The sequence below is a fragment of the Poecilia mexicana genome, unplaced genomic scaffold (genome assembly GCF_051168715.1).
Source record: "Poecilia mexicana isolate PSO_F unplaced genomic scaffold, ASM5116871v1 scaffold_13, whole genome shotgun sequence".
Lineage (NCBI taxonomy): Eukaryota > Metazoa > Chordata > Actinopteri > Cyprinodontiformes > Poeciliidae > Poecilia > Poecilia mexicana.
The window spans coordinates 7,007,949-7,034,646 of record NW_028263382.1 but is presented as its reverse complement, the minus strand read 5'-3'; the positions used below and the strand labels follow the sequence as shown (position 1 = coordinate 7,034,646).

Sequence of the window (26,698 nt, the reverse complement as noted above, 5' to 3'; positions counted from 1 at the left end):
ACATATCGAGTTGCTATAGCACTTTAGCATTAGTTTTTGCTAAATATCATGCTAGTGTGGTGATGTAGCTTTAGAACAACTAAATATTTAAGGTTGCTTTGGGTTTGTACAACTAATTTTTAGTTTGAGGTGCCCAAACTAAAACTACAGCCTATTTCAGATCCTATACTTTTTTAAGTTAAAGTTTTTGTATGACTAGTGGCCTTTCTTTACTGAAATAGACAGGACATACTTAGATTTTTCTTTTTTTCTTTGTATGTGTGTTTGTTTCTTTTCTTCACACATTGAATTTTTATTGTAATTTCAACAGTCCATTCTGTGCTCTCCAAAGTTATTTAATTGCAGATGTGATTATTTAGCCTCAAAACTGGTTGGTTGGGATCTGGCATAGCAAATTTCACTCAAAGATTCAAGAATATTGCAGCAACAAAAATGAATTCACTATCCAATAATCTATTATTGACTTTTGTTCTTTTAGTAGACACTTGAAAAAAAAAAAATCCATTTCTGCTTTGAACATAACTCACTGTTTTGGATTCAGAGAGACGATATTGTTGTTGCTCCATCTCTGTGGTTCCTTGTTATGTAAAGACGACTCAAACATCACTTTATACCCTGCATATAACTCACAGTGTGGAAAAAGTACTAAATCCTCCCCTTCGGAACCGGGGACCGTATCGGTGTTCTCATCTGACTCACTGCAGGAAAGAAAATAGGTGTATTTTTAAAAATGTCAGCCGCTTCCTTTCTCACACTGCTTGAGAGTTGAAGCCAATTACCTTCATGGTAATTTAGGGATTACGGGATATGAGGAGCGTAGTTCAGTTTATTGTGCAAACATGTTTACATGTAAGTTACTGACAGAAAAGACCTGGGAACGTTAGCGGATCAAATACAAGACAAATAAACATCCATCTCATGCCCTGTTGGTTCTGGAAAGCTTCCAGATGGATTTAGGTATATATATGTGTGTGTGTGTGTGTGTGTGTGTGTGTGTGTGTGTGTGTGTGTTATACCCAATAGGACAGAGGTTGTCAGGTTTGATTACCAGGAGAAAACAGGACAGGACGACTTTTCTGTGCTGGTGTCTGTTTCCATTCTGAAGGAAGAACCCAGGAGATTTGGGTCCAAAATCCGGTGGCATTGTTTACTGCAGCGCTGCAGAGTGTGTTTGTGTGTCTTTCTGTTGAAGTGAACATAAGTGTGGGAGGAGGCCAACCCCGTCCCGGTTTAAATTTAACCGAGGCTGGATGGGCCTCTCAGCGGCGGGAAGTTAGCTTGTTGATGTTGGAGTCTCTGGGAATGAAGAAGGACGCCATTCGTCATTTAAAACAAACGCTCCGTTCGGAGGGAAGCAGTTTAATGTTTCTTGGTCCTCGTTTGCTGATAAACCTGTTTACTGGGAGCTGATATTTAGGACTCATAGTGAATAAATGTAAATTTTGCTGGGAAGTACTTAAGGCTCAGTATTATGTAAAATCGACATTTTAGAGCTTTTCATCTTGTTATAATGTTATTCTCTAATCAAAAACTAACCTGGAGTGTTGCCTTGATTCTTAAATGCATGTTTGAGAAATCCTTCAATCTCCATGGCAACCATTCAGCTGTGCAAAATGCCCGGGTGGACCTAGCCCCGCCTTCAAGACAAAGCTCCTCCTTGGAGCTGCAGTTTCCAAGCTTCTGCCCCACAGAGCAGCCCTGCCCCACTCAGCTCCTTCAGACTAGTCAGCAGCAATTAGCAAACACCTGGTGGAACCACTGAGCTCATTATAGGAGTTACCTCTCAGTCAAACGCTCAGAAGTAGCTCCTATACTGCTATACCAACGCTATTGTGTTGGTATAGCTCCTTAGGATTAGCTTTTGCTAACTGTTTTGTTGGTAGAGCACATATAGCGTTTTCTTTGGTTAAATATTGTATTAGTACAGTCCTTTAGCATTAATGTTGACAAAATATTTATAGACTATATGCTTCATATTTAGTTTTTTTTTTAAAGGAAATCTATCATAGAAAATTCACTTTCTACACATTGTTGCACTTTCATGCATCTCTTACAACCCAAGCACTTAAGAAAACCAACTTGTTGTTTTTGTTGCAATAATTTTTTGTGTCTGGAAAATGAGCAGTTTCAAAAACCTCCCAAATTTTGAGTCACGTTAGACAGGCGCTGCACCGTTACCTAGCAACCTCAAGGAAAGCCCAACCTGTTACCTAGCAACCCCAGACGTAATGTGTCAAAATGTACTGAGCGTGTTTTGTAAAGTCCATAGACCATTCATAACCTGTTATACATAACAGGTCACCTTTAAGGTTCACAGTTCAAGATAAAACAAATGTAAATGTCAAATTCTGCAAGAAACATCCCTCTGCTTATCCTCAGAGGTTTTTGGTGGAATATCAAAACTTAAATAAACAAAACAGATACACACAAGCATCAGATTCATACAAAATGCTACAATGCTCGTCTGCAGAACCAGATAAACAGGACAACTACTTCACAGCAGAAAGAGAGCGACTGTTTTCCCCCTGACAGGAAAAGTACCGCCTCCATCGGTTTACAAATGATCCATCAAGGACAAGGAATGGGACCAATATGGAGGCGGGGGGTGGAAGAGGAAAACTGGAGGAGATATGGAAAGAATGTGCTTTTATGACTGTAAGGTAGCGATCGAGTAATGTGGAAAAAAACCTCAGTTTCCAAACTGATGTTAAGATAATTAGATCAATAACGTTAATGGCATTCTGTTGTGGAAATTTTATGAATTATTCCTTTAAAAACTTAAAACCTGTTGATGCATTTTTCAAGCCATTTCTGTTTGATGCTTTGCTTTTTGAGAACTTTTAGCCTGTTTCCTGTTGTCAGACAGATCCTATTTAAACAATTAGTCGATGCTAGTTGTCGGTTAAGGGTTTTAAAATAGGTTTTAAAATGAGTTTGGGTACCGTTCTTTTACTTCTAAATAAAACTAAACACTGCATTTCAAATTTACTCTGGTTTTCTTTTTCTGATTTGAACAAAAGAATAATAATGACACGAGCATATCCTCACATGTGAGACTGCCACTTCACCAATCAAAGCAAAGTCCTGCAGTGAGCAGGGCGGAGCCACTGAGAGTGAGGGCCGAGCAGCTTTTCTGATTCACTACAATAAATTTACCCTTATAGCTCATTTAAGGTCATGCCACAGCATCTTACTTAGATTTAAGTTCAGACTTTGACTAGGACACACTAAAGGTTCATTTTGTTTTGAAGACAAGTAGTTAGAAAGCACTAATTGATCTGTTATACTTCACATTTGCCAAGTAAAGCTAAATATGATGTTAAAGATGACACAAATTAAGAACAGTTTGTGAAAGAGTTGGCTCAGTGGGAAGAACCAAAACATCAAATCAGAAGAGGAAAAGAAGTGGCTGAATTAAGCAATTAAGCAAAGAATTGATAGCTGTGGTGCATTATGGCCACTTTATATATATTTAAAAATTATGAGTACATTTCTGCCAAAAAACAGAAATTTTTTGATTAATCTCAGAAATTCTGGAGAAAATTTTTCTAGAAAATTTTAGCTTTTGAGAAGTTGAAAATGTACAAAAAACTTGAAATGTTTAAGAAAAGTCTGAAGGAAAAACAAGGACATTTTTAATTTTGAACTTTTAAATATTTGCTAGAAAAAACTTTTCAGATAATTCTCAGAAATGTTCTAAAAAACAAAAAAATTCTCACTTTTAAAAGATTTGCAAGAAAATATAAAACCTTTTCACATAAATCACAGAAGTTTCTGACCATTTAAATTCAGAAAATGTCTAAAAGTAAAAAAAAACAAACTTGCAAATTTTTGTCTTTTCAAACTGGGAAATTTCAATTTTTTTACTTCCATTATTTTTGGCAGAAATGTACTCCTCCATTTTTCTTTTTCTATCTACAATGGCCCTAATACGTGACCGTAAATATAAGTGACTCATTTCAGGTTACAATACTGGAAATTTTGGATTACTGCAGGTCGTCTTTGTGTTGGGGCTTCAGGTGGATTGTATTGGTTGTGACTTGTTTTTTTTCTCCTTCGTTCCTGATTGGCTGCTGAGCTCTGGCTGGTCATGACTGAGAATCACCTGCAAGTGAACATAAGGTTGAGTCAGACCAAGACACAATGCTGGAATGTCCCAGATCCTCTGGGTATTTCAGATTCTAACCTCTAAAATTTCCTATTTTCCTCAAGTAATTTACCTAGAATCTTTTGTGCCCATCTTTGCACCTAATGAGGAAAAACCTGGAGTCAGTAAAGCTTCAGTTATTACAGCGAGAAACTAGAAATCAGGCTGAAATCTGGGTGTAGTGATGGACTCAGACCTGAACCTTCAGAGCCACATAAAGACAGTTACAAAGTCGGCCTTCTTTCACCTGAAGAGCATTTCCAGTGTTGACGGACTGACTTCCCAGCCAGATCTAGAGAAACTCATCCATGTGTTTATCTTTAGTCACATTGATTATTGCAACAGTCTCTTCACAAGTCTGTCTGAAAAAATCATTCAGATCCAGAACCCTGCCACTGGCGTTCTGACTAAAACCAGGAAGATGGAGCACATCACCCCGGTTCTAAAGTCCTTACACTGGAGAATGGACTTTAGAAGGGGCGTATTGTTTATTATTATGGGTTTCAGCTGATTCTAAAAACTACACAGCTGGTTTTTCGCAATAATTTAATGTTTTGGAATCTGGAAAATGAGACATTTCCAGAACTTCCAGAACGTAAGGTCACAAATCAGGAGGCCCTTCCACTGGGGTTGCTAGGTAACCCAAGTTGAGCTCTTGCACGTTAGGTCTTACTGCTTACTGCTGTATGTGCTGTGCAATGGCTGCTGGAAAAAACAAGTGTTTTGTTGTTGACTTACCATCCAGAAACTATTTGCTTGCTGCATTCTTCTTAGTTGTGCTGGAGGTTCCACTTCTGCTTTTCAAAGATGTACGGTTGTTATTGCACATCTGTTTGCGGCCATTTTCAGGTGTGAGCGTAAATGTTGAGATAGGAGGGCGTGGCCTGCAGCAGCTTATTTGGTTTCAAAGTGACAGAAGGTCCCCGAAAAATGTAATGAACATGTTTCATAGCCCATAGATCCTAACCTGTTCAGGTCACCTTTAAAAGTGGTTCTGTTAGTGTATAAATCACTGAATGGTAAGTTCATTCAAGTGAAAGAATCAGATAAATGTGAGATTCTAAAATGGTGAAACTATCAGAAACAGTTGGTGAAAGTGGGAACAGCATTGATTTAATCATTGTAAACTCCAGGCTTTGTTATAAACTCATGAATCTCATGACGTCAGCCGTATATTCACTGAGACACAGATACAGAACCCTCTGTTGCAGATCGCATACACCACAAGCATGTGGCCACCACAGAAAGGGCTCCTGTCACATGTGGAGCAGATACATACCAGCACACTGATGTCAGTTTGTTCGTCTATTCATCAGAAACACTGCAGCTGAAGGCCACAGCGGAGCACAGGAGAGCCTTTTCTTCTTCAAAATCATTTGTTTTCTGGATCTTCTGGCGTCAGGAGGAGGCGATGAGTGAACCGGCCACACATGAACCACAAAACGCAGCCTGGTGTAAACCTGCTCTGCTGTTCTTATTATAATGATTTTAATGTTGACAAAAATATCAAAATAATACAACAGAAATTCTCAACATTCTTGAGATTTTCTATTTATCTCTCATTCTCTGTTCAGTTCTTGTGTCTGATTGTGTGTAAAATTGTGAAAAATGTGAGGAAATTGCTTAAAGATCTTATTTAAAGGGGCAGTGTCATGTAAAATCTTTTTAAGCTTTACATCATGTTATGCTATTCCATCCTGGAGTGTTTCCTTCATTCTTTAATATTCATAACAAACATTCAGCTGTTAAAAATGGCTGGGTGGACCTAGCTCCGCCTTCAAGACAAAGCTCCTCCCCCACTCAGCTCCTTCAGACTAGTCAGCAGCAATTAGCAAACACCTGGTGGATCTGCTGAGCTCATTATAGGAGCTACTTCTCAGTGAAACGCTGGAAAAAACGTTGTTAAAGGGTTAAAAGAGGAGCCAAGTTGTGATGACTTCCTGAAGGTGGAGCTTCAGAAAGAGCAGGAGTTTTTAAAGAGAAAGAGGTCAATTTCAAATCATACTTAATATAGCTTTATTATAATAACGGAAGCTAACATAGTTACTTGATTATGCTAAAAAATGGCACCGTGTGTGAGGATTTGGTTTTCTCTGTGTTAATTAGTTCCTGTGTTGTCTTGTCTTCCCCTTGATTGATTCCAGCTGTCTCCTGTATTTAACCTCACCTGTGTCCCCTGCTCCCGGTCGGATCCTAGTCTGTGTCGTGTCTTACCTCCTGTCTTAGTTGCCATTTGTTTGAGTAACTCCCAGTGCTACCAGTGTCTGTGGTTCCTTGTCTTATCGCTCACCTGTGCTGCCTGGATTTCTGTACTCATATCTGAAAACTAGTTCAAAAGGTTGGCTATCCCTGTTGTGCCACATTTTTTCCTTCCACTAAACTTGGGTATATTTACTATTTCAACTGTTAGCTCAGTTAGCAATGACCTTTTCTTGGTCATCCTACCAGAACATTTCTGAATTAAGAAAATAATCAGCTCCATGTGAGCGAACCTCACCAGTGTCTTCAATCATTTCAGTCCTGTGAGTGTGGGAACATTTTCTCACATTTATTAAGCTGAAATCCCCACAATAACAAATCCAGCAGAAACAAACAAGCAGGGAGAGACACAACACACACTGAGAGTCTGAAGGTTGAGCCGAGGCATCAACATCTCTGTTCACACACCCGGCAGAGAGCTGCAGCACGTCGCTCCTCCAATCCCTGCTGCAGTCATCCTCTAAGAGGATCACTGCTAAATATACACCAAGCTCAGGTGAATCCACACCTTAAAGGCAGATTATAGAGGATGGTGGGAAACCACCATCTGTAACTATACGATACAAATGGCCAGATTTGTTTTATTTGCAGAAGTTTCAAATTTTAAACACTTAAAGTAGAAACCAGTAATAAAACGTAGATCTTAGTTTTCATTTTGTCAAATTTACAGCAAAACCCCAAAATCCTACCGCCTATTTCTTGTTGAATTTATTGTGCAAATGTCTAACTTTCCAGTAACTTTTATCAAGAAGCTTGTTTTAGCTCAATAATTTCTTAATACTGATGAAAAATTTGGCAGATTATTTCCAAGACATTTTCCCCGTGTTACAAGTGAAATAATCAACCAGAAGTACGAGAAATTTATCATCAATATTATGGAATTATTGACCTAAAGCTAGCAATCCCAGAGAAGCCCAGACCGTTACCTAGCAACCCCAGAGAAGCCCAGACCGTTACCTAGCAACCCCAGTGAAGCCCAGACCGTTACCTAGCAACCCAAGCGGAACTCCAGCACTTTTGGTAAGCTGGTTTTACTGCTGTACACTGCAAAAACACAAAATCTTACCAAGTACTTTTGGTCTAGTTTCTATTATAAATATTGCATTGCTCTTGAAATAAATTTTAAGTAAACCCTTGTTTTAAGTAAATAATGTATGAGTTCCACTGGCAGATCATTTCACTAAAACAATATAGTTTCCATATGTTACAAGTGAAATAATCTGACAGTGAGACTAATACTTTTTCATCAATATTAAAGAATTATTGACTTAAATCCAGCTCCTGTATCTTGCTGAAAACTTACTTTATAAGTTTGTTTTGTCTTGTTTCAAATGTGCTGAGACTTTTGCACTAGAAACTAAACAGGAATAGCTGGTAAGATTTAGAGTTTCTGCAGAGAATAGGTGCCAAACATCAGATTTGTGGCCAGGCGTGTTTGTGTGCGTGATAGGAAGCCTTTGAGGTAGGATGAATGCTGTGCCTTCCTGGAGCCGGAGCTGCAGGATGGGAGGGGAGCAGGAAGCGGGTCGTCAGAGGGATCGCGCCGAACCGGGGAAACGAGCTACTGATCCGAATCCACAAGACAAAACACAGCTCTGCTGCTTCACAAATGTTCAAATCAAAACTCACTTAAAAAACCAAAGGGCAGGGGTTTTCAAGGTGAGGTCCGGGGGCCATGTGTGGCCCCTGAACTGATCTTATGTGGCCGCCCAGACCACAGTTCAAGAATAAATAGTTTCTTTAATTTATTTACAGTTTAAAATTAAATTGTTACATGTTGATATAAACAAGAGTTTTGAATGAAAATGGGTAAGAAAAAAATATCTTACATATTATTATTTTACGATAAGGAACTAAACATCAACCATCGATGTTACTGAAGGGCTTTTAGAGCCACTGAAGAAAAAAAATGACTGTTGATCTCAGAAGATTAAAGTCTGAATTCTGAGATTAAAGTTCGGAGTATTAGAGCCACTCTGAGAAAATAAAGAGTTTTTAGAATAAAATCATACAAGAGTAAAGTTCAAATATTACAGCTTTATTCTGTATTATTTCAACTTTACTCTCGTACGATTTTATTCTCATATATTCACTTTCATCTCGTCATACTATGACTTTACTTTTGCATTATTTCGACTTTATTCTTGTAAAATTACTTTATTTTCGTTCAACTTTATTCTTTTAATGTGACTATTTTCATAATATTATAGCTTTACTGTCAAAATATTACGACTTTATTCTTGTAATGTTAGTTTTTATTATCATGGCTCTAACACTCCGTCATACAACACGGAGTCCACTTCCCTCATTCACTTTTACTCTTAGTCAGCGCTTTTTAAACGGGGCGCCTACGAAGGTTGAACAAAAATTGGGAAAAAAAAAAATTCAACAAACTTTTTTAAAGTAATTTGTCAAATTATAAAACGTAATCTTTTTTTAAATGTTTATAATAAAATATAATATGAAATTTAAATATCTACCATCTGATTGGCTGTCAGGCAAACCCAAAAAGCTGCTTAGGCAGAATTTTTGCTAAATGAATGTAATTATTGAATTGTGAATAAAAGTGAAGAACACTTCAGAAAATGTGTTAATTTTATGCTAATGCTGTTTGGAGGTCATGTCTGGAAACGTTTGGGCTCCACATGAAAAACGGCATGTTGCACCCAAACGTGTTTTTAGTTTAAAACTCCAGCAAATATTTTAAAATAAAGATTGACCTACGTTCTGTTTTTATCGCTGAGAACAGAGTTTCAAGATAATAAGCTAACTGGTAAATGTGAAAAACAATTTGAAGTTACTTTATTTGTCCAATTAAAATAGTTCATCTTTATTTTATTGTGTAAGAAATTAAAAAAATCTGCACGATTTTAGTTCTTAAAATTTTTTTTTTGGCGGAAGTGGCAAAAAGACACCATAGAAGAAGAGAATAAGGAGTTTGTTTTTCTTCCAATGACATCATTAGAGAAAACAGTTTTATTGTGATTTTAGGCATTCTTACATAAACACGTCAGATGAATCAGCTGAGGTAATAAAAATACAGAAAATAGAGTTTTTTTAACCTTCTGATCATGTCTGGACTTTATTTAAATACTTACATCCTCACCTAAATGTGTACAGTTAGAAAACTCCCTCCAATGATGTTAAAGATTCTGGTCAAATTTACAAAGAGAAGAAAATAAAACATAAAAATGTACAAAAAACCAAACAATAAATCCACTTTCCTGGCGAGATTCTAACAGGTTAACAAAAAGACTGCCTGCATCCGCTGAGGTGAGCTGATTCAGGTGTTGAATCAGAACCAGAATAGGTATAAAAAAACAGAGCAGAGAAATAAATTAAAATAAGTAACGTTTGTACAGAAAAACGCATCGTTAGCAATTCTGGGAGCTGTTTTCACTCTGAATCTGCACACAAAAGATCCATAATGTGAATCAAAACCTGAAATGAGTACTAGAATCGAGACGATGAAGATCCATTCTGTTCCTGAACAAGAAAGCGACGAAAAAGGAATAAATTGGAGTAAAAGAAGGAAAAAAAGAGGATTGTAATGTAACTGTGGAGCACTGACCAATCAGATTGAAGTTTGCTTCAACAAAATGTGTGAATTAAAATAAAGACAAGTTGAAAGCAAAAGTTTTGCACAGTACAAATAAATCAATCTAAACCTCAGACAACAAGAGCTGACAGCGCCAAGAAGTATAAAAATAAATACTAAAAAAATAAATCAGGCAGGTTATAGATTTATATTTAGATAGTTTCATATTTTTCTCCAGAAAACATAAAAAAGAGTTTAAATATTCAACTCAGGATGAGACGCGTGTTGACAGGATCTGATTGTTCCCAGAAGTTGGAGCTGAAGCGGCGCAGCAGAAAAAGCCAAAATGTTCGGTAGAAACGTTGATATCCGGGTCGGGAGGATTTTACACGTCCATACGTTTAAAATAGAAACTCTTTTTCTCTCAGTGCAGCGGCCCGGTTCCGGATGTTTGGGTCTGTCAGGCGGTTTCCACAGCAGCGTCTCTGCTTCACCGTCCAGTAACCGTAAAACCTGTGAGGCGCCTGATTGGCTCCCCGTTTCCATGGTTACTGGCAGAAAGGCGACGCCGTGGGGTCGAAGCCTTTGAACACGTCCTTCAGCGAGGCGTTGTCCTGGTCGGCGGCGGCCGGATCCGACTGCGCTGGGCTGCTTCCTCCGAACGGGCTGCCGGCGCCGCCCGCTTTGGACGCCTGCTTCACCACGCCGAACAGCGACGGCACCGGCAGGTTGTGGACTCCCGCCGGCGCCGGGTCGGCGGCTCCCCCGGGAGCGCCCGGCGACCCGGCGGCGGCCGGACCCGTTTGGGAGGCGGAGTTTGGCGAGGGAGCGGGTTTGGGTCGCGGCCGGTTGTAGCTGTTGTAGCGGTCGGTGCCTTGCTCTGAGCTCTTCTCCGGTTCCGGCTGGTCCAGAGCGGACTTCCGAACAAACAACGGCTCTTTGGGTTTGGGTTTCCCCGCCGTCGGGTCGCTGGGTTTGGGCTCGGCGCCGGCCGAGTTGGGGGAGCCGCTGCTGGTACCGGGGCTGCCCGGTTTGTTAGTCCGTGGGTCATACAGGCTGATGCTGCTGAGCACGCTGGCGCCCCCTGGGGCCCCGGCGGCCCCACCACGGCCGGACCCCCCGGCGGACAGCAGCCGGGGGTCGTAGGGCGCGATGCCCGGCGGGGAGGAAGTGGACGGAGCGGCTGGAGGCGGAGCCGGAGCGGGCGGAGACGGGTCCGGCTGCTTCAGCGCTGATTTCTGCGGCTGCAGGCGGGGGTCGGACGGAGGCTTGCGTACGCGCGGGTCGACGGGTTTGTCTGCGGGGGGCGGCTGAGCGAGCAGCGCCAAGGGGGGGGTGGGCGCGTGGGGCGGGGACGAAGTCTGGGAGTTCACCGTCTTCAGGATGCGAGACAGCAGCTCAAAGTCTGGAAGGGACGAGGAAGAGGAGGAGGAGGAAGAGGCGGGCGGGTCCTGCGGCTGCGTGGAGGCGGGCGGCTGGGTTCTGGTGAGGCGCGGGTCCGCCGGGGGGACGGGTGGGATGCCGGGCGGCAGCGGCAGCAGGTCCTGTTTGGGCGGCGGCAGGGGCAGCAGGTCTTCGGGCGACCAGGTGACGGTCTTGGCGAAGGCCGGCGTGTGCAGGACGATGTCCTTCTTGATGTGGCTGAACTGCTGCAGCTGCGAGCGCGGGTCCCTCAGCGCCATGCCCATCAGCGGGTCCAACGGGATCGGCACCGGCTTGTCCCGCAGCACCCGCTCCGTCTCCTCCTCCTCAGCTGCCGGGGCGGTGAGCGGCGGCGGCTTGTAGACCAGCGCCGGCTCCACCTTGGCGGCTGCCAGCCTGGCTAGCCGCGGGTCGGTGGGCGGGCCCAGGGACGCCGGCGCCGCCGGCTGGGCGCCGTCCGCTGCGTGGGCCGACTCGGCGGAGCGCGCCAGGCGGGGGTCCCGGGCCAGGCGGGGATCGGCCGGGCGAGCCGCGGCCGGCTTCTGGAGGCGGGAGTCGACCGGATGGCCGTCGGGTTTCTGGGTCTGCTGGCGCAGCGTCTTCAAGATGGAGGTCACGCTGCTGCCGCCGTCCTCATCCTCACTGGAGTACCAGTTCCCCGAGTCGCCTGGAAGAGGAAAAAAAAATGAAACTCATTAAAATAAAACTTTATTTCACATCTGAGGGGATTTCTGCTGCAGGATCCAGGAAGTCCTGGGTCACTGCTGCCATGTTTGATGGACCTTTTCCGTTTGCCGTTTCCAATCCAGTAATCAGATTACAGCATATCTGCTGAAACTGGTAATAAAGTAAATACTGACTTAAAACAAGCTCCTGTATCTTGCTGAAAAGTTACTAATAAGTTAGTTTTGTCTTCAAGTTTAATAACATATTTGCACTATAAACTACATCAAACATACTTGGTAAGATTTTGTGTTTTTTTGCATTAAAGTCACTGAGTTACTATTTTTGTAATTTGACTTTTACTTCGTAAATAGATAAATTGTTGCTTTCCTCTTGTAGCAGCAGCAACACAAACAATGGAGGAAGGAGAGAGATGCACGTTTTCCAGCTGGAAATAAAAGTTAGATTTCGTTTGTGTCGCTAAAGACGATGAAATTAAGGTTTGTTGTTCCCTCTGTGCTGGAAACAGAATCACTGTTACACCTTTGAAACCAGAGACGGAAAAATTAGAAAACCTTTCTGTATTTCTGTCATGCTGCAGTTTAATGCAATGAGAGCAGAGTGTGAACGCCCCCTAGTGGAGGACGGAGGCGTTACCAAAAGATCCCAGAACAAACTGAAGTATCATCACAATTTCCTTGAATAAATAATAATAATAATATTAATAATAATTTTCCAAGCTATCTTGCTTTAAAATCCAGAAATCCAGCCAGAAAGGAGCTGATGGATTTTAAAATACCTTCGACATCTTTGGTCTTTTCTGCTCCGCCCTCGGCCATCCTGCGAGCGCGCTCCTCCTCCTCCTGCTGCTTCTGCTGGATCCTCATGAACAGAACCCGCTGGGCAGGAGGCAGGAAGTCCGGTACGGAGATGCCTCCCTGGCCGGCCGGCGCCCCGTTAGCAGAACCGTCTCTGGGTCCGGCCGCTCCTCTGTCATCCATGGCAGGAAAACTCTGAAACCTGTCGCCTGAGAGGGACGAAGGAGGAAGTTGTTGCTTATAAACGCATTTTAATCATAACTTCCTGGTTTAACCTGTAATCCGCCCTCACCCTCCTGCGCTCCCTCCATCTTCATCCCGTCCTGCTGATTGTAGAACTCGTTGAAGAAGTTTCCTCCTCCCTGCGGCGGCCCCGCCCCTCCGTCACTGCAGCCGAACCCTCCCATCATGGGGGCTCCGCCGGGCCCCAGGCTCTGCGATTCGGGGGACATCATGCCGGCGGGTCCGGGGAAGCGGGGCGGAGCGGCTCCCGGGGCGCCCTGCGGTCCTGGCGGTGCGGTCTGAGCCGGACCGCTACTGGGAGCCTGGCTTCTGATGCAAACAGGGAATGTGTGATTCAACAAGTACGGAGCAGGATTCATGTCAAAAATAAGATTTTTTTTCATTATTAAAAGATAATTATACACAAATAATTCACAAATTACAAAAACTATAATAAATAATTGAACACAAGTTATCAAAATTAAAAATGTGTTCTAGTAAAGCCCTGATTGTTTCCATCAGGATTAATAATAAAAACCTTTTGAGCGGTTTTAAAGCCATGGGGAAAAAATGCTACCAATAACAGCATAAAACAAGTTTCTAAAGCATTTTTTTTTTCAAAATTATCTGATGTAAATAGATCAAAAGAGTTTGCTTGTTAAATCCAGACTAAATTCCTTGTAAATAAGCGTTTAAAGAGGCAGTATTACATCTTTTCCAGGCACATAGCGCCATTTTATAGCACAATCAAGTAAACATGCTAATATCTGTTATTATAAAAATGCTGTGTAAATTAAATATGTGACATCATGATTAACAACTTGAAATTGGGCCTCTGTCACTTTAAGAAAGTAATCCTCATTCTGAAGCTCCGCCTTCAGGAAGTGATTCCAACATGGCTCCTCTATTAACCCTTTAACGTTTTTACCAACATGGCTCTGAGCAGCATACAACTGAATGGTTGCCATGGTGATTACAGGATTTCTCAAACATTATGAAAGAATCAAATCAACACTCCAGGTGTGCTTCTGATGAGGGAAAAACTTTATAACATGGTGTAAAGCTTTAAAAAGTGGATTTTACACGTTACTGCCCCTTTAAACAAACAAGCTGGAGTTTTTCCTGAAGCGTCTCTGGTCTCGTACCTGACAGCCAGTTTCTGAGCCAGCTGTCCAGTTGGCTGGACTTTAATCTCAAACAGCGAAGGGATCTTCTTCCCGGCCGCGGCCCCTGACCCACCAGCGGGCGGGGGCACCATGTGTGGGGAGGGGCAGCCGGGATTGGAGGGGGGTCCTCCTGGGAAGGGGCTTCCATCAGGACTGTGGACAGGACCAGCGGGGACGTTGGGTCCGGGAATGGGCGGCGGAACCGGTGGACCTTTGCCTACAAGAGGAACCTGGCTGGGTCCAGGAGGACCCCCAAAGGTATCAGCCACAGGCCCGCCAAAGTCCCCAACCCCCATGTTGGCGTCCATGGAAACAGGGCGGGGAGGGGTGGGGAGCAGGCCGACTCCAGGAGGGGGTTTGGGAAGAGGGTTGATGCCCTGCTTCTTCAGCTCCTCCACCTCCTTCTCATCCTCGGCTCCAGCCTCAGCATCTTCTGCCAGCATCTGGGCAGAAACACCAGAAAGAAATCCACAGCTCAGTCAGTCTGATGGCTGCGTGTTCACATTCATGTGTTCACATTCATGTGTTCACATACACGTGCTCACATTCATGTGTTCACATACACGTGCTCACATACATGTTTTCACATACATGTGTTCACATGCATGTGTTCACATGCATGTGAACACATGCATGTGAACACATGCATGTGAACACATGTATGTGAGCACATGAGTTACGCCGGTCTCTCAGCTGTCGCCTCATCACAAGAGTTCCATAGGAAATGAATGAAGAGGAACGTTTCTAAACGTTTAGACCTTCCTGGAAATAAAAACCTGAAAAACTGAGAATCTTCACACGTTTGGTTTGAGACAAATATTTTATGAACAAGTGCATAGAGCGGTAGTTTTTGATATGGGCGGTTGCCCAGGGCGGCATCAGAAAGGAGTGGGGTACCCAAAAACTACAAAATAAAATAAACATCTATAAAATATCTCATGCATCAGCTGGCTCCTGACCACATTTGCTACGACTCGTCTGCCTGTGGAGTAAATTTCCATTAGTTGCTGTTGAGTAGTGGGAGACCATATTACCTGCTTTCTGCTACAAACAACAACAAACAAACAAACAAACATGAAAGACAGATAACTGCTTCAATGTAATTGGTTGGAAGGATAAGCTTGAAGAGTATTTATAAATCAAACTTATAAAGGCAGACATAGTGATTAATCTGATTGGTTTTGTTAATGGATTGACAGCAGTAGTAAAACAAATGGATCCTAAAACATCTCAGCGACCCCTGCAGGTGTGTGGGTGTATTACGGTGTTATGCAGGTGTGGATGTTCCCACCTTGTTGAGCAGCTCCTGGGTGTCGTCGTTGAGGTCTTCATGGGAGAACATGCACTCATCTCCGTTCACACAGTTTCCCGTGGTGTGGAACAGCTTACATGGAAACTCACGTGACGTTGGAGTCAAGGAGAAACGACTGCATGAAAAAACTGAGCAGCGTAACCACTGCAGGCTTTAAAAGCATGGAGGACGAGAGCTGACGGGATTACAGGTCACATGGTAGATTGGGGTCCTTTTCTACTTTCTTATTAAGCACTTTTGCATCAAATTATTCAGAATCAAAAAGACAATTAACTTTGCACTATATTTATGTTAGAAGCATAATTAGAGTTTGACTCTCACACACTCGGTAAATATGCACTCCTCACTGATTGCTGGACACTGACTCTGTGGCTTTGAAAAGCCAAAAGTGCCACAAATTTCCGCTTTTACAACACATTTGGTTATAATATCAGGTAAAAAAGGCGGATTGTGACTTAGGAAACTACTGCAAAAAACCCTTTAAAGTTCCGCTTTTTACATCATTATATGACTACTGTCTGAATAGTGAAAATTATTGCATTTATTCATGTCTTTGAACGCTGCCGTACATCACTATAAGCCGTCATGCGTAATATTCCAGTATTCAATGACTGGAATAGATTTTCACTGTTCTTGACTTACAACGGTGTGAAAAGCAACGTTTTGAAGGGATTTTCAAATCTTCATAAACCGTCGTTTTCCTGACACTGCAGGCACAGATGTGGTAAATGTGGCGATTTGTGTCACTTTTGGCTTTCCATAGAGACAGCATCATTTGGAGGGATCACTGTGAAGCAAGTCAGAGCAAAGTTAGTGAGTGTGTGTGAGATTTAAACGCTCTCCCTACTAATTATTGTCTGTTCACATAGATATATGCGCTGACATCAGTCTCACTGCACTCAGATTGGTGGCAAAAATGTAACGTCTCACAGAACTAAACTGTGGGAAAAGTGGGATGTTTAACAACCCACGGCCCCTCAGGTGCGACGCCCTTAAATAAAACGCTGTGCTGCGAGTCGAGCTGTAGCCAAACAAGCAGACATGATGGGCTGCAGCAGCAGAAAGAGATTCAAACGATCCCAGTGGAGGATATCATGCATGTAGGGACAGTGGTCGGCGCGGGCGCAGAATCCAGTGATGTAGAATTTACACAGCTCCTTCTTCTTCGGCAGCTCGATATCATGGCTGAAGTTGCAGTGGTCCCCCTGGTGGTTGAAAATGGTAAGCATGGTTACGTCACAAAGACTGTTAAAGCTGCAAGGATGTAAGGTTTGTCAAATATATTTTTTTACATATCTGTTGACACTGACAGCATCCTGTGACAGATAACCTGTGAAAAAAATCAAGCTCCTCTCCCTTCACGCAGTGGTAACTAGAAACAACCAATCAGAGCCTGGAGGCGGGACTTAGCGCTGCAAATCATCCCCACTACAGTTTCTTCCCATAAGCAGATCCTGTTGTGAATGCTAACAGTAGTTAGCATGGCCATTGATGACAGCAGCTTTTCCTGTAATGGTGAATTGTTTCTCCACCATTTGCACATTTAGCAGCAGTAAATGAGGATGATTGACAGCGCTAAGACCCACCTCCTGGTTCTGATTGGTTGTTTTTGGTGCTTTTCTTCAGACTGCAATAGTAGCTCAGGGAGGAAATGGAGGAGATCAATCTTTTCACAGATTATCTGCCTCATACTATCATATGGTGACATTGTTAACAAATATGTAAAAACTATATTATTTATTAAACCTACATTCTGCAGATCTAATCTGAAATATTGGAACATTTTTAAACCAGTGATTTAAGAAGGTTTTACCAGAAGTTTTACATGAACAGTTTAAAGTGGCGGACACTCGTACCCAGGTGCATCTGCCCTCGATGTAGTACTTGCAGATGGCTTTTCCTTTCTTGTCCTGGTGCTTTTCGTGGTGATGCCTCCTCCCCGCTCCCGGACCGTCGCCTCCATCCTGAGTCACGGAAGCGGCAGAAACTTGTTAGCGACGTCAGACTTTGAAATGTGGGATCTGATAGCGGTCAGTGAACGTACCCCGTTGTCCATGTCGCCGTTGTTGTCGTCGTCGTTGCCCATGTCGCCTCTTCCTCGCCCTCTGCTTCGGCCCTTCGCTCCTCGGATCATTCCTCTTCCTCCTTTGCCTCTGCCTCGACCGCGGCCTCCTTTCATCCCTGGACAAGAAACTTCAGGTCAAAACTTATTGTTTTGATCCAAGGCAGCAAAGTAATGAGGCGGAACAGAAAACACCGCCGACCTCTGCCTCTGTCTTTAGAGCGTTTGTAGTGGCTGAGTTCTTTGGAGTAGTCGTCATAATCATCGTCCCCCATGTTGTCGTAGTCTTCCTCTCCGTACTGAAGACAAAGAGTTACTTAAAAGTCGGATCTCAACGACAACATTCTTCACAAAAAAAAATTCACACCTTTAAACTTTTGCAAATTACAACACCAAACTCCAGTGTTTCATCCGGTGTGTATGTGATAAATCAGCACAAAGTAGAAGGAAAGTTATGCAAAGGCCTGTCGCAATAACCTGAAGGATTAAAATAAACTGTTTATTTTGGATATTTAACGTCTTCCAGTGTTAAATGTTCATTAGATTTAAAGTTTATTGATCCTGCATCATTATGCCATTTCCATTACATTACATTGAAAATGGCCTCAAATCACAATATTATCATTTATCATAACTTCTGGGACAATTTATCATCCTGAATTTTTCTTTTTACAGTGGCAGGTCTAATTCTGCATTGTTGAAATCTTTTACACAGGCTGCACCGACTGCAGATTTCTGGCCGATAAAATTAGCACATTCTGCAGATTTTTCATTTCACTATTTAAGGTTTTTATTTATACAATATTAGAAATCATGACAAAGGCAAAAATTAATTTAATTCCTTTTTCTAGAAAGAAAATACAAATTTCACTGTCGAAAATGCAAGAACATAATTCCTTTAGTGAACACTTTATCATCTACAGCAAAGGATGAATCTGCAGCTGAAAAATCCTTCTACATCCAGACAGTGAAGGGACAGTCTGTTTATTTTTACAATTAACTAATAACTGGATGGCAAAACGTGCTAATTGGAAACTAGAATTTAAACCAAGTGAAGCTAAACCTGAAACTTGAGGAATTCTGGGTAGAAAATATTTACAGATAAAGATCTTTTTTAATATTTAATGCAAAATTAACATAATTTTAATGTCATTTGTGCTTAATTATGGCTCCTGGGGGTTTTGTTCTTTCAACAAATGACAAGTTTTAGAGTCCATAGTCTCCAGTTAGCGATTAATTGATTGCTAAATTAGTCAACGGTTATTTCAATAATCGATTAATCATGATTAATCGATTATTGACTAATCAGAGAAGCAGCAAAGAGGCCTACTGGACTGTGCAGAGATCCACAGGTCGGGTGGGAGAGTCAGAACTCGATTTATCAGGCTTTACAGAGCCACACCGCCTGGCAACACCTGGGAAACCTGAAAGGCTTGCAGAATAGTCTCTGTGAAGTTCCAGAGCTGAACTAGACTGATTACAAATGCACGCCACACTTTTCAGATTGACAAATATTTTGAAAACGTTTCTCATTTTCCTTCGACTGCTTTGTGTTTTTCTGTCACATAACTCCTGATAAACAGCAGAGAGAAGCTGGAGTTGTAGGAGAGAGACGCCCAGTGACCCCTGACCTCCATGTCCTCTCCGTATCCGTCCCCGTCGTCGTCTCCGCCCATCCGTCCAACTCGTCCGCCCCGTCCTCGGTTTCCTCCTCTGCCCCGCCTGCCTCCCCTCATCCCCCCTCGTCCTCTCAGGCTCTTCATGCGACCTCTGCCCCCTGCAGGAGACAAATAAAAGCAGTCAAGGTTTAATGTCTTTGGATTTTCTCATATTTATCAATTATGATGATGATTAATGTAGTAATCAGTTTTTTTCCTTTAATTGACACATTCGGCTGATCTTTCATTTAACCACCCCAGCTTATTTTAAACAATATTAAAAATACATGAAACATGCAAATAAACAAATAAGAAAACAAACATCGTATTGCCTAAAATGCGATAACTTAGCATTCTTTTAGTGAAAACTTGATCATTTGTAGCAAGGAAGCAAAAAATAGGAGTATTTTTTGAGCAAAAAACAGCTTAGCTGACATGAAAAGCTCAGGCCTTTCTGCTGGACCTATACAATGCAGGGATGGTCTGATTAAAAACTGATAGCAAAAGATGCTAAATAGGAGGTTGTTTTTTTTTTGTTTGTTTGTTTTTTACAGAATTTGAACCAGGAAAAGTTAAAACTGAAGAATTTCTTGGTTGAACATATTTGAAGACAAAGGTTTTTTTTTGTTTTTGTGTTTTTACCTTAGATGGAAAACATTTAAAAACTATATATATGTTTGTATAGTTTTGCCATAATTAGTGCTCTGAGTGCGTTGTTCTTTTAGAAAATTACCTTTTTTTAAAGTTTGTATACTCCAGCGAATGACTAATCAATTCATAAATGATTTCAATAACTGATTAATCCCTAATCTAATCCAGCCCTAATCTTTAATAATGTAAAAGCATAAATTTCACAGTGTTTTTATCTCATTTTATCCATTAAGTTTGATCAGAAATAAGGAAAAGAACCTCTTCCGCCGCGGCCGCCCTCCTTGGCCTTGCGGTACTGGTTGAGCTCCTTTGCGAAGTCGTCATACTCTTCATCGCCCATGTCTTCATCCTCTTCTCCCTCGTAGATGTCGTCTTCATAGTCATCATAGCCGCCATAGCCCTGTTTGTCCATCTTCATGTAGCCGCCCTTCTTCAACCCACCGTAGCCGCCGTGAGACTGCCGACAGAAAACAACAAAGGATTCACAGATCAGAAACATTTTTCTCCTGTCAGAGAAACTTTAAAGGTGACTGATGAGACAGGTTAAGATATGGTCTATACAAATCATGTTCATTTCATTTTTTCCCACAAAATTATTCTTAGATAGTGAGATTTCAGTCTGCTCAGTTCTAATTATTTTGAGCTGTTTTAGGGCGTCCTATCACTTTAAATCCAAATCAGCTGCTGCTGACCACGCCCCCAACTGATCAGTTGCAATCGCAAGTTAAAATGGCTGCAAACAGATGCACAATTATACAACCGTACATTCTGGAAAAGCAGAAGGGGAACCTCCTGCACAGCCAACAAAAATGCAGCAAGTGGTTTCTGGATGGAAAGTCAACAACAAAACATTAGTGTTTTCCAGCAGCCATTGTACAGCACATACACTGCAAAAACACATAATAATACCAAGTATTTTTGCCTAGTTTCTAGTTCAAATACATTAGTATACTTGACTTAAGACCATATGTACTGGAGCCTCAGCTTGGGTTGCTAGGTAACGGGCTGCAGCTCTACTGGGGTTGCTAGGTAACAGGCAGTGCTTGCTGATCTGTGATGTTGCATTTCAAATGTTTTTGAAACAGCTCATTGTCCAGACACCAAAAACATGACATTTTTACCAGAAAACTGGCTGGGTGTTTTTTAGGCACCTCAGTTATTTTTATAAGCAGCAGAAACATTAATGGAAGAACAAAATGTGCATAATGAGATGTTTGCATAATATGTCCCCTTTAAAATGACATTAAAACTCACAGAGGAGGTGTACTGTGGACTGTAATCTCTGTACTTCCTCTTTTCGCTTGGACTGTAGTCAGAGTCATCGCTGAAGTCTGAGTGATCGTCGTCAGAAGAAGCGTGCCGCTGTGAGGAGCAGAAAGCGGTTAATAGAGGAACAGAGAGAACAGAAGGTGATTCAGCTCCACGGCTGAATGTCAGCTCACTTTATGCTTGGCTTTGCGTTTCTTCTTGGACCTCCTCTTTTCTTTCTCCCGCTCCCGTTCCTTCTCTTTCTTCCGTTTCCTCTTGTGGCGATGGGAGCGCTCGTCGTCTGAGGCGCTGCTCGGGTGGCGGTCTCGGCTTCGGCGAGGCCTGTCTGCCGCCACGTCTCCTCCTCCTTCGCCGCCGCCGCCAGCGTCCTCGCCCCGGTCTCCGCCCGGTCCCGCCGCTGCAGACAAGCCCTGGCCCGCCTCCTCCTCCTCCATGTCCCCTGCATCGTCTTCCAACTCGCCCTCCTCCAGCTCTCCATCTTCAGGCCTGGGCATGAAAATTAATCACGTTTATTCCTGCTGTTCATTCTGACCTCATTATTCTGCCATCTTTAGTTTAAAGAATCAAATCTGGAGCCCAAATATTAGATGGAAAACAAGAACAGAGGCTTGTAGAAAATTATTCATTATTAATAATCGATACCAGATATTTATTAGGTTGAAGGTTTAAACTGTTTTATACAATGAGAAAACAACAAACACTGATAGCTGGACGATAAATCAATTTTTAATCAAATTTTTGTTGTTTATAGATTTAATTTATGGAAAATCTGGATTTTCTTTTACAAATGCACGTCTTTGGTTTCCATAGTAAAGAGCCAAGGGCGGCCATCTTGTTTCACAAGTGGGTTTTTTTTAACAGCTTCTATTTATTTGTTCTTTGAATTCAAGTCTACTCTGATGAGATACAAAGGTCAGGCTAAGATTTTATTTTTTTAAACCAAAATAAAGTCACGATTTTAGTAATAGTTGTAGTAATATGAGAATAAAGTCTTAATGTTACCAGAATAAAGTTGTAATATTTGGAGAATGCAGTAGTCATCCTTCAGCCTCATTAAAACAACTTTTCCTCGTAATTTTAAGGCTTTCTTCCAGTAAAATTGCATCTTATGAATTTATTCTCTTAAACATTCTCATGGCCTCCTAATACTTCGTCATACAACTCACAGAAGGGAGGACTGAAATAAAACACTTTTAGAAATTGTTTTGTCATTTGTAATTTATTTTTTTTAGAAAAGCAAAAAGGGAAAAAAAATAATAACTATAGGAAATAAACTGGAGATCTTATTTTCAAGCCATAAGCTCTAAAGAGTTTTAATGCAGTGTCTGATTTATTTATGTTTTATGGCAATAATGTGTTTAATGGCTCAAAACTTTTGCACACCTTTCACACAAACATCAGTAACTCTGATCTTGACAATAACAAACCTATTTTTGTCTGTGGTTCTGGTCATTTCACTGTTTTGGTCGTGTCACACTAACCGATTGCCGTTTTCTGGCCGATCACTGATCTTTAAGAAGCCTGACCTGCTGACTGTGATTTTGTTGGACACCAACTTTTTTTGTCTGAAAATTCACTAAATTTAGAGACAAAGTCACAGAGTCGGTTTCTCACGCAAGTATTGACCGATTGCGAAAGATAAAGAAATCAAAAGAAATTTATTGTGCAGCTGATTTATTGATTAATTGATTTACTGACTGTCACAATAAAATCAATTAATCAGATGATGAATTAAAATGAATTTAATAATAACAAATCCTAAACGGCAGTCTTAAATGTTTTTCCGATCGGAGACGAATGATTAAAATTTTTGAGGGGCAATTTTGTTTGCAGACTTTATAATGCATTATATTTTTTATTTAGGTTTTGTTTGGTTTTTATTAAAAATTGTTATTGTTTTTGGTTGTTTTGTTTATTTATTGTGGATATTTAAAATGTCTTCCAGTCCTAGTTTTAAATGTTCTTTAGAAATTAATGTTTATTGACCGTTGAGAATATGTTCTTAAATTATTATTATTCCATTATGATTATATTTCTTCAAAATGATCTCAAAACAATATTACTGTTTATCACATTAACTTCTGGGACAATTTATCGCCCAGCAAAATTTCTTATCATAACAGACCTAAGTTTAATTAAATTATATGAAACATTTTAACTTTATTGCTATCCTTTAACAACAATTTGTGAAAAAAATTCTCATTTATCAAAAGTTATAAACTCATATGCATTAGGGTCAGTACACGTAGAAAGGATAAAAATGGAGATGAAATTAGCATCGAAGGGATTTAGTGACCTGGACGAAACGCATCTGCAACTAGATTATAAACATTATCTGCCACAGAAGCCAGAAACACTAAAGACATGTCAGAGGTTTCAAAATGTCACAAACATCAAATGCTGAATTTTAATTTCCTTGTTTCTAATTTAAAGATTGGGGCAAGATTTTCTGTATTAATTCTCTACACTATTAACAAAAAATAAAAATATGGTGCAAGATGGACGCTCTAGAAAAAAAAAACAGCATCTAAGGTGCAGTTGACGTTTGCTGATGCAACGTTAATGTTGACCTTTTAATTCAGTTTAACCTGGAATTCAACCAGCTATTGATCAGACACACAAAGCGCATTAAGACAAAGCTGGAGCTCCGTAACAGAGTATTAATACATTATATTAAACATTTCACACACACATAAACAGACAAAGCAGGGCAGTAAAATTCAGAGATCTGAAACAGCAGGTGGTTCAGATGATCTACTTTGGAACAAAATGTCAACCATCTCTGCAAGACACACCACATCTCTAATATTCAGAGCATATTCTCTCCATCAAAACAAAGAGAAACACTCATCTACCGACACATTACCGCAAATTTATGCCTCTAAATAATTATATTCAAAGTTGTGGTTTAAAAATTACACTGATCAAGTTTTCAGCCTTCTCATCACAGTTCAAAATAAAAAAATGGACATCTAAAACCACAAAACATAAAATATGCAGTGTATTCTGTAAATTTTGAATAAATAATTACAAATCTGAGCCTTTCCTACTTCAGCAATGCCAGCTAACTTTTTCTCCACCAGTAGATCTCGACTGTTTCACTAACGGCACAAAGACAAGACACAAAGTAATGTCTCCTGTCACAGCATCATGTGAGCTGTTTTTTATGAATAGGAAGGGGATGGCTGGGATCAACTACGGACAAACCAGTGGCAGGTTCTGGTTCTATGCACACATCACCTGATGCCAACCAAACTCCCAAAGCTCAGAAACCTAACAAGTTAGACTGCTGCATGTTCTTATAATAAAAACAGCTCACATTAACCAATCAAATCCAGAACTAAAAAGCTGATATTTACACAATGGGTCATTTTTTATACTCTATGCACAAACAGAAAGAGATGCTCAAGTTTCAACAAACACTGCACCAACCTCTAAATTCTCCTTATAAACTTTTTGCTTTGCTCCACTTTCCTTTTACTTTAAAAGCTCCTGTAATAATCATGTAAGCCTTGATTAAAATGGGGAGATACTTACAGTGATGGGTTTTCTTCACAAAAACAAGAGAAAAGAGAGTTTCCCCTACTTTTCTAAGGACACTAGTCTAGTGGGGGTGGTGGGTAGGGATTGTAAGTGGGCACTTTTGGAAAAGGGAACATTAGTGTTTGACTTCAAACACTCTGGGATGCTTTGCAGACATTCTGGGGGAGACTTATGGGGATGTTTGGGTGAATAAAAGGGACATGTTAGGTTAACACACAATATTGAAGTTCGCTTCTGATTAGAACCTTGATTAAAGGGATAGTTCACTGCTGTTAGGGGGTATAAACAACTTTTAATCAGCTCCAAAGTAAAACCTAAATTACTTAGACAAATCCTATGTGGACTTGTATATTACACATCAATTACAGACACTATTTAGTACGTAGTTTGTTAACAAAAAATGGGGGTTAGAGTGATGCTTTGGTGGTTAGGCCACCTCCAGAAAGTTTTTGACACCAAATAATGTTCTTAATAAAAATATAGAATAGCTCAGAGAAGGCTTAACCAGTTTTAGTATTTAAAATGTTTGATTAGTGTACCAAACCCTAAAGTCAATGAAAAAAGAACTCTGTTTTCCAAGTGCCAAGTCAGAAGCTAACTTCAGAGTCGTGACAAATGTCTTTAGTGACTAATAATTTTCAATCGATTCTTGTAAAAAATTAAGGAGCTTTAAAAATGAAATTACCTTTAAGGTTTTAGGAGCACGACTGGAAGAATTTAAAAAGGCTTTCGTTCGTCCCAAAACGATGATACCAAAAAGCCCGGATGAAACTGCGTAGTTTTTGTAGCAGCGGTTGCTTTTCAAACCGTCAAAAAGTGTGTAATTTAATTAATTTTTTATAGTACCATTTTAATCAAATAAAAGTGAAAAAGTGTACAAAAAAGGAGTTTTCTATCGATACAACAAATGAATAACGCCGTGAACGCAACGTGAGCAAATTTGCAAATGTCTAACCCGATTAGCCGTTAGCTTAGCAATTAGCACCAGTTGCTAAGCTAATGCCAGGCCGACACCAGGAGAAACTAACGGTCGGTTCTTTAGTTTTTAGATTTTCAATTCATTTTACCTGCGATGGCGAGGTTAACTCCACATACAAATTAAAAGCCGTTGAGAAAGTTTCCAAATAATGGGAGAGCGCTCAATTTCCGAACTTGTAAGGTAATTAAAACTATACCGTGACAGTGAAAAACTATAAATGATCAGCTGTTTCGACCTTGTCTTTTCCTTTTTGACAAGCTCGCTTGAATCGACTGGTCGCTGATTGTAATACTGTAATAAAACAGAGGGAATAACGCTGTTCCAGTTGCTATTAGGCCTCCCAGTAGGCGATGCCGTGTCAACATGGCCGTTCTCTTTACCTCTGTACTCGTTTTCCAGAAAAGGCGAGTTTAATCCCTTTGACAGAAAAAAAACAACAAAAAGAACCCCCGGGCTTTTGTGTAAAAGCACAGGACAAATAAATTAATTCATTTAAATATGACTGTAGAATTACTCGACCTTTCGTCAGTCAGAAGACTGTTGTGTTCGTGGTTGGTAGTTGGGGAGTTTGGATGGACAGTCATGCTTTCCACAGCCATTTCCTCTAAGCTACATTGAGGAGCAAAAAAATTACAACTCGACGCTGGACTCTACTGGCTTATGCGTCACTTCACTAGGATCTACTTGTTTTTGTTTTAGGAAGAGATTCAGTTCATAGTAGGCAATTCTCCACTACAGTTGTAAGAGAAATATGCTGAAATTGAATCCTGACGTTCTCCGTCCTACTGTAGCGGTGTGAAATGACGACTGATACACTTAAAATGGACGACCGTCTTCTCCAAAGAGACAGGGGCGGAGTTTTCCGAGAATGACGTACGTACATTCACGGATGTTACCGAAAGACAAACTTAGCGTGTGAAGTAAACCCTGAGTTTGACTCGCAGGCAGGCATCGTAACTGTTATCAGAACATGAGGTCTTCTTTGTGCA

At 41.1% G+C, this 26,698-nt stretch overlaps 1 protein-coding gene across 2 annotated transcripts; it reads right to left on the bottom strand.

Annotated features, from left to right (window-relative positions):
• Positions 1-9,336: 9,336 nt before the first annotated feature.
• On the bottom strand, positions 9,337-26,542 carry zc3h4 (zinc finger CCCH-type containing 4). 2 transcript variants are annotated; one of them, XM_015013082.2, is made up of 14 exons: positions 26,229-26,542; positions 21,361-21,673; positions 21,173-21,280; positions 20,177-20,375; positions 19,241-19,386; positions 17,812-17,908; positions 17,592-17,728; positions 17,404-17,511; positions 16,641-16,752; positions 15,527-15,636; positions 14,215-14,678; positions 13,140-13,399; positions 12,829-13,056; positions 9,337-12,033 (listed from the first exon to the last, which is right to left on the bottom strand). In XM_015013082.2, exons 1-14 carry the CDS (start codon positions 26,306-26,308, stop codon positions 10,493-10,495), a joined length of 3,903 nt encoding a protein of 1,300 aa, XP_014868568.2. In that variant the 5' UTR covers positions 26,309-26,542; the 3' UTR covers positions 9,337-10,492. The 2 variants fall into 2 exon arrangements, with proteins under 2 accessions (XP_014868568.2, XP_014868569.2); XM_015013083.2 differs by having other exon boundaries at positions 13,140-13,396.
• Between the last annotated feature and the right edge of the window lie 156 nt (positions 26,543-26,698).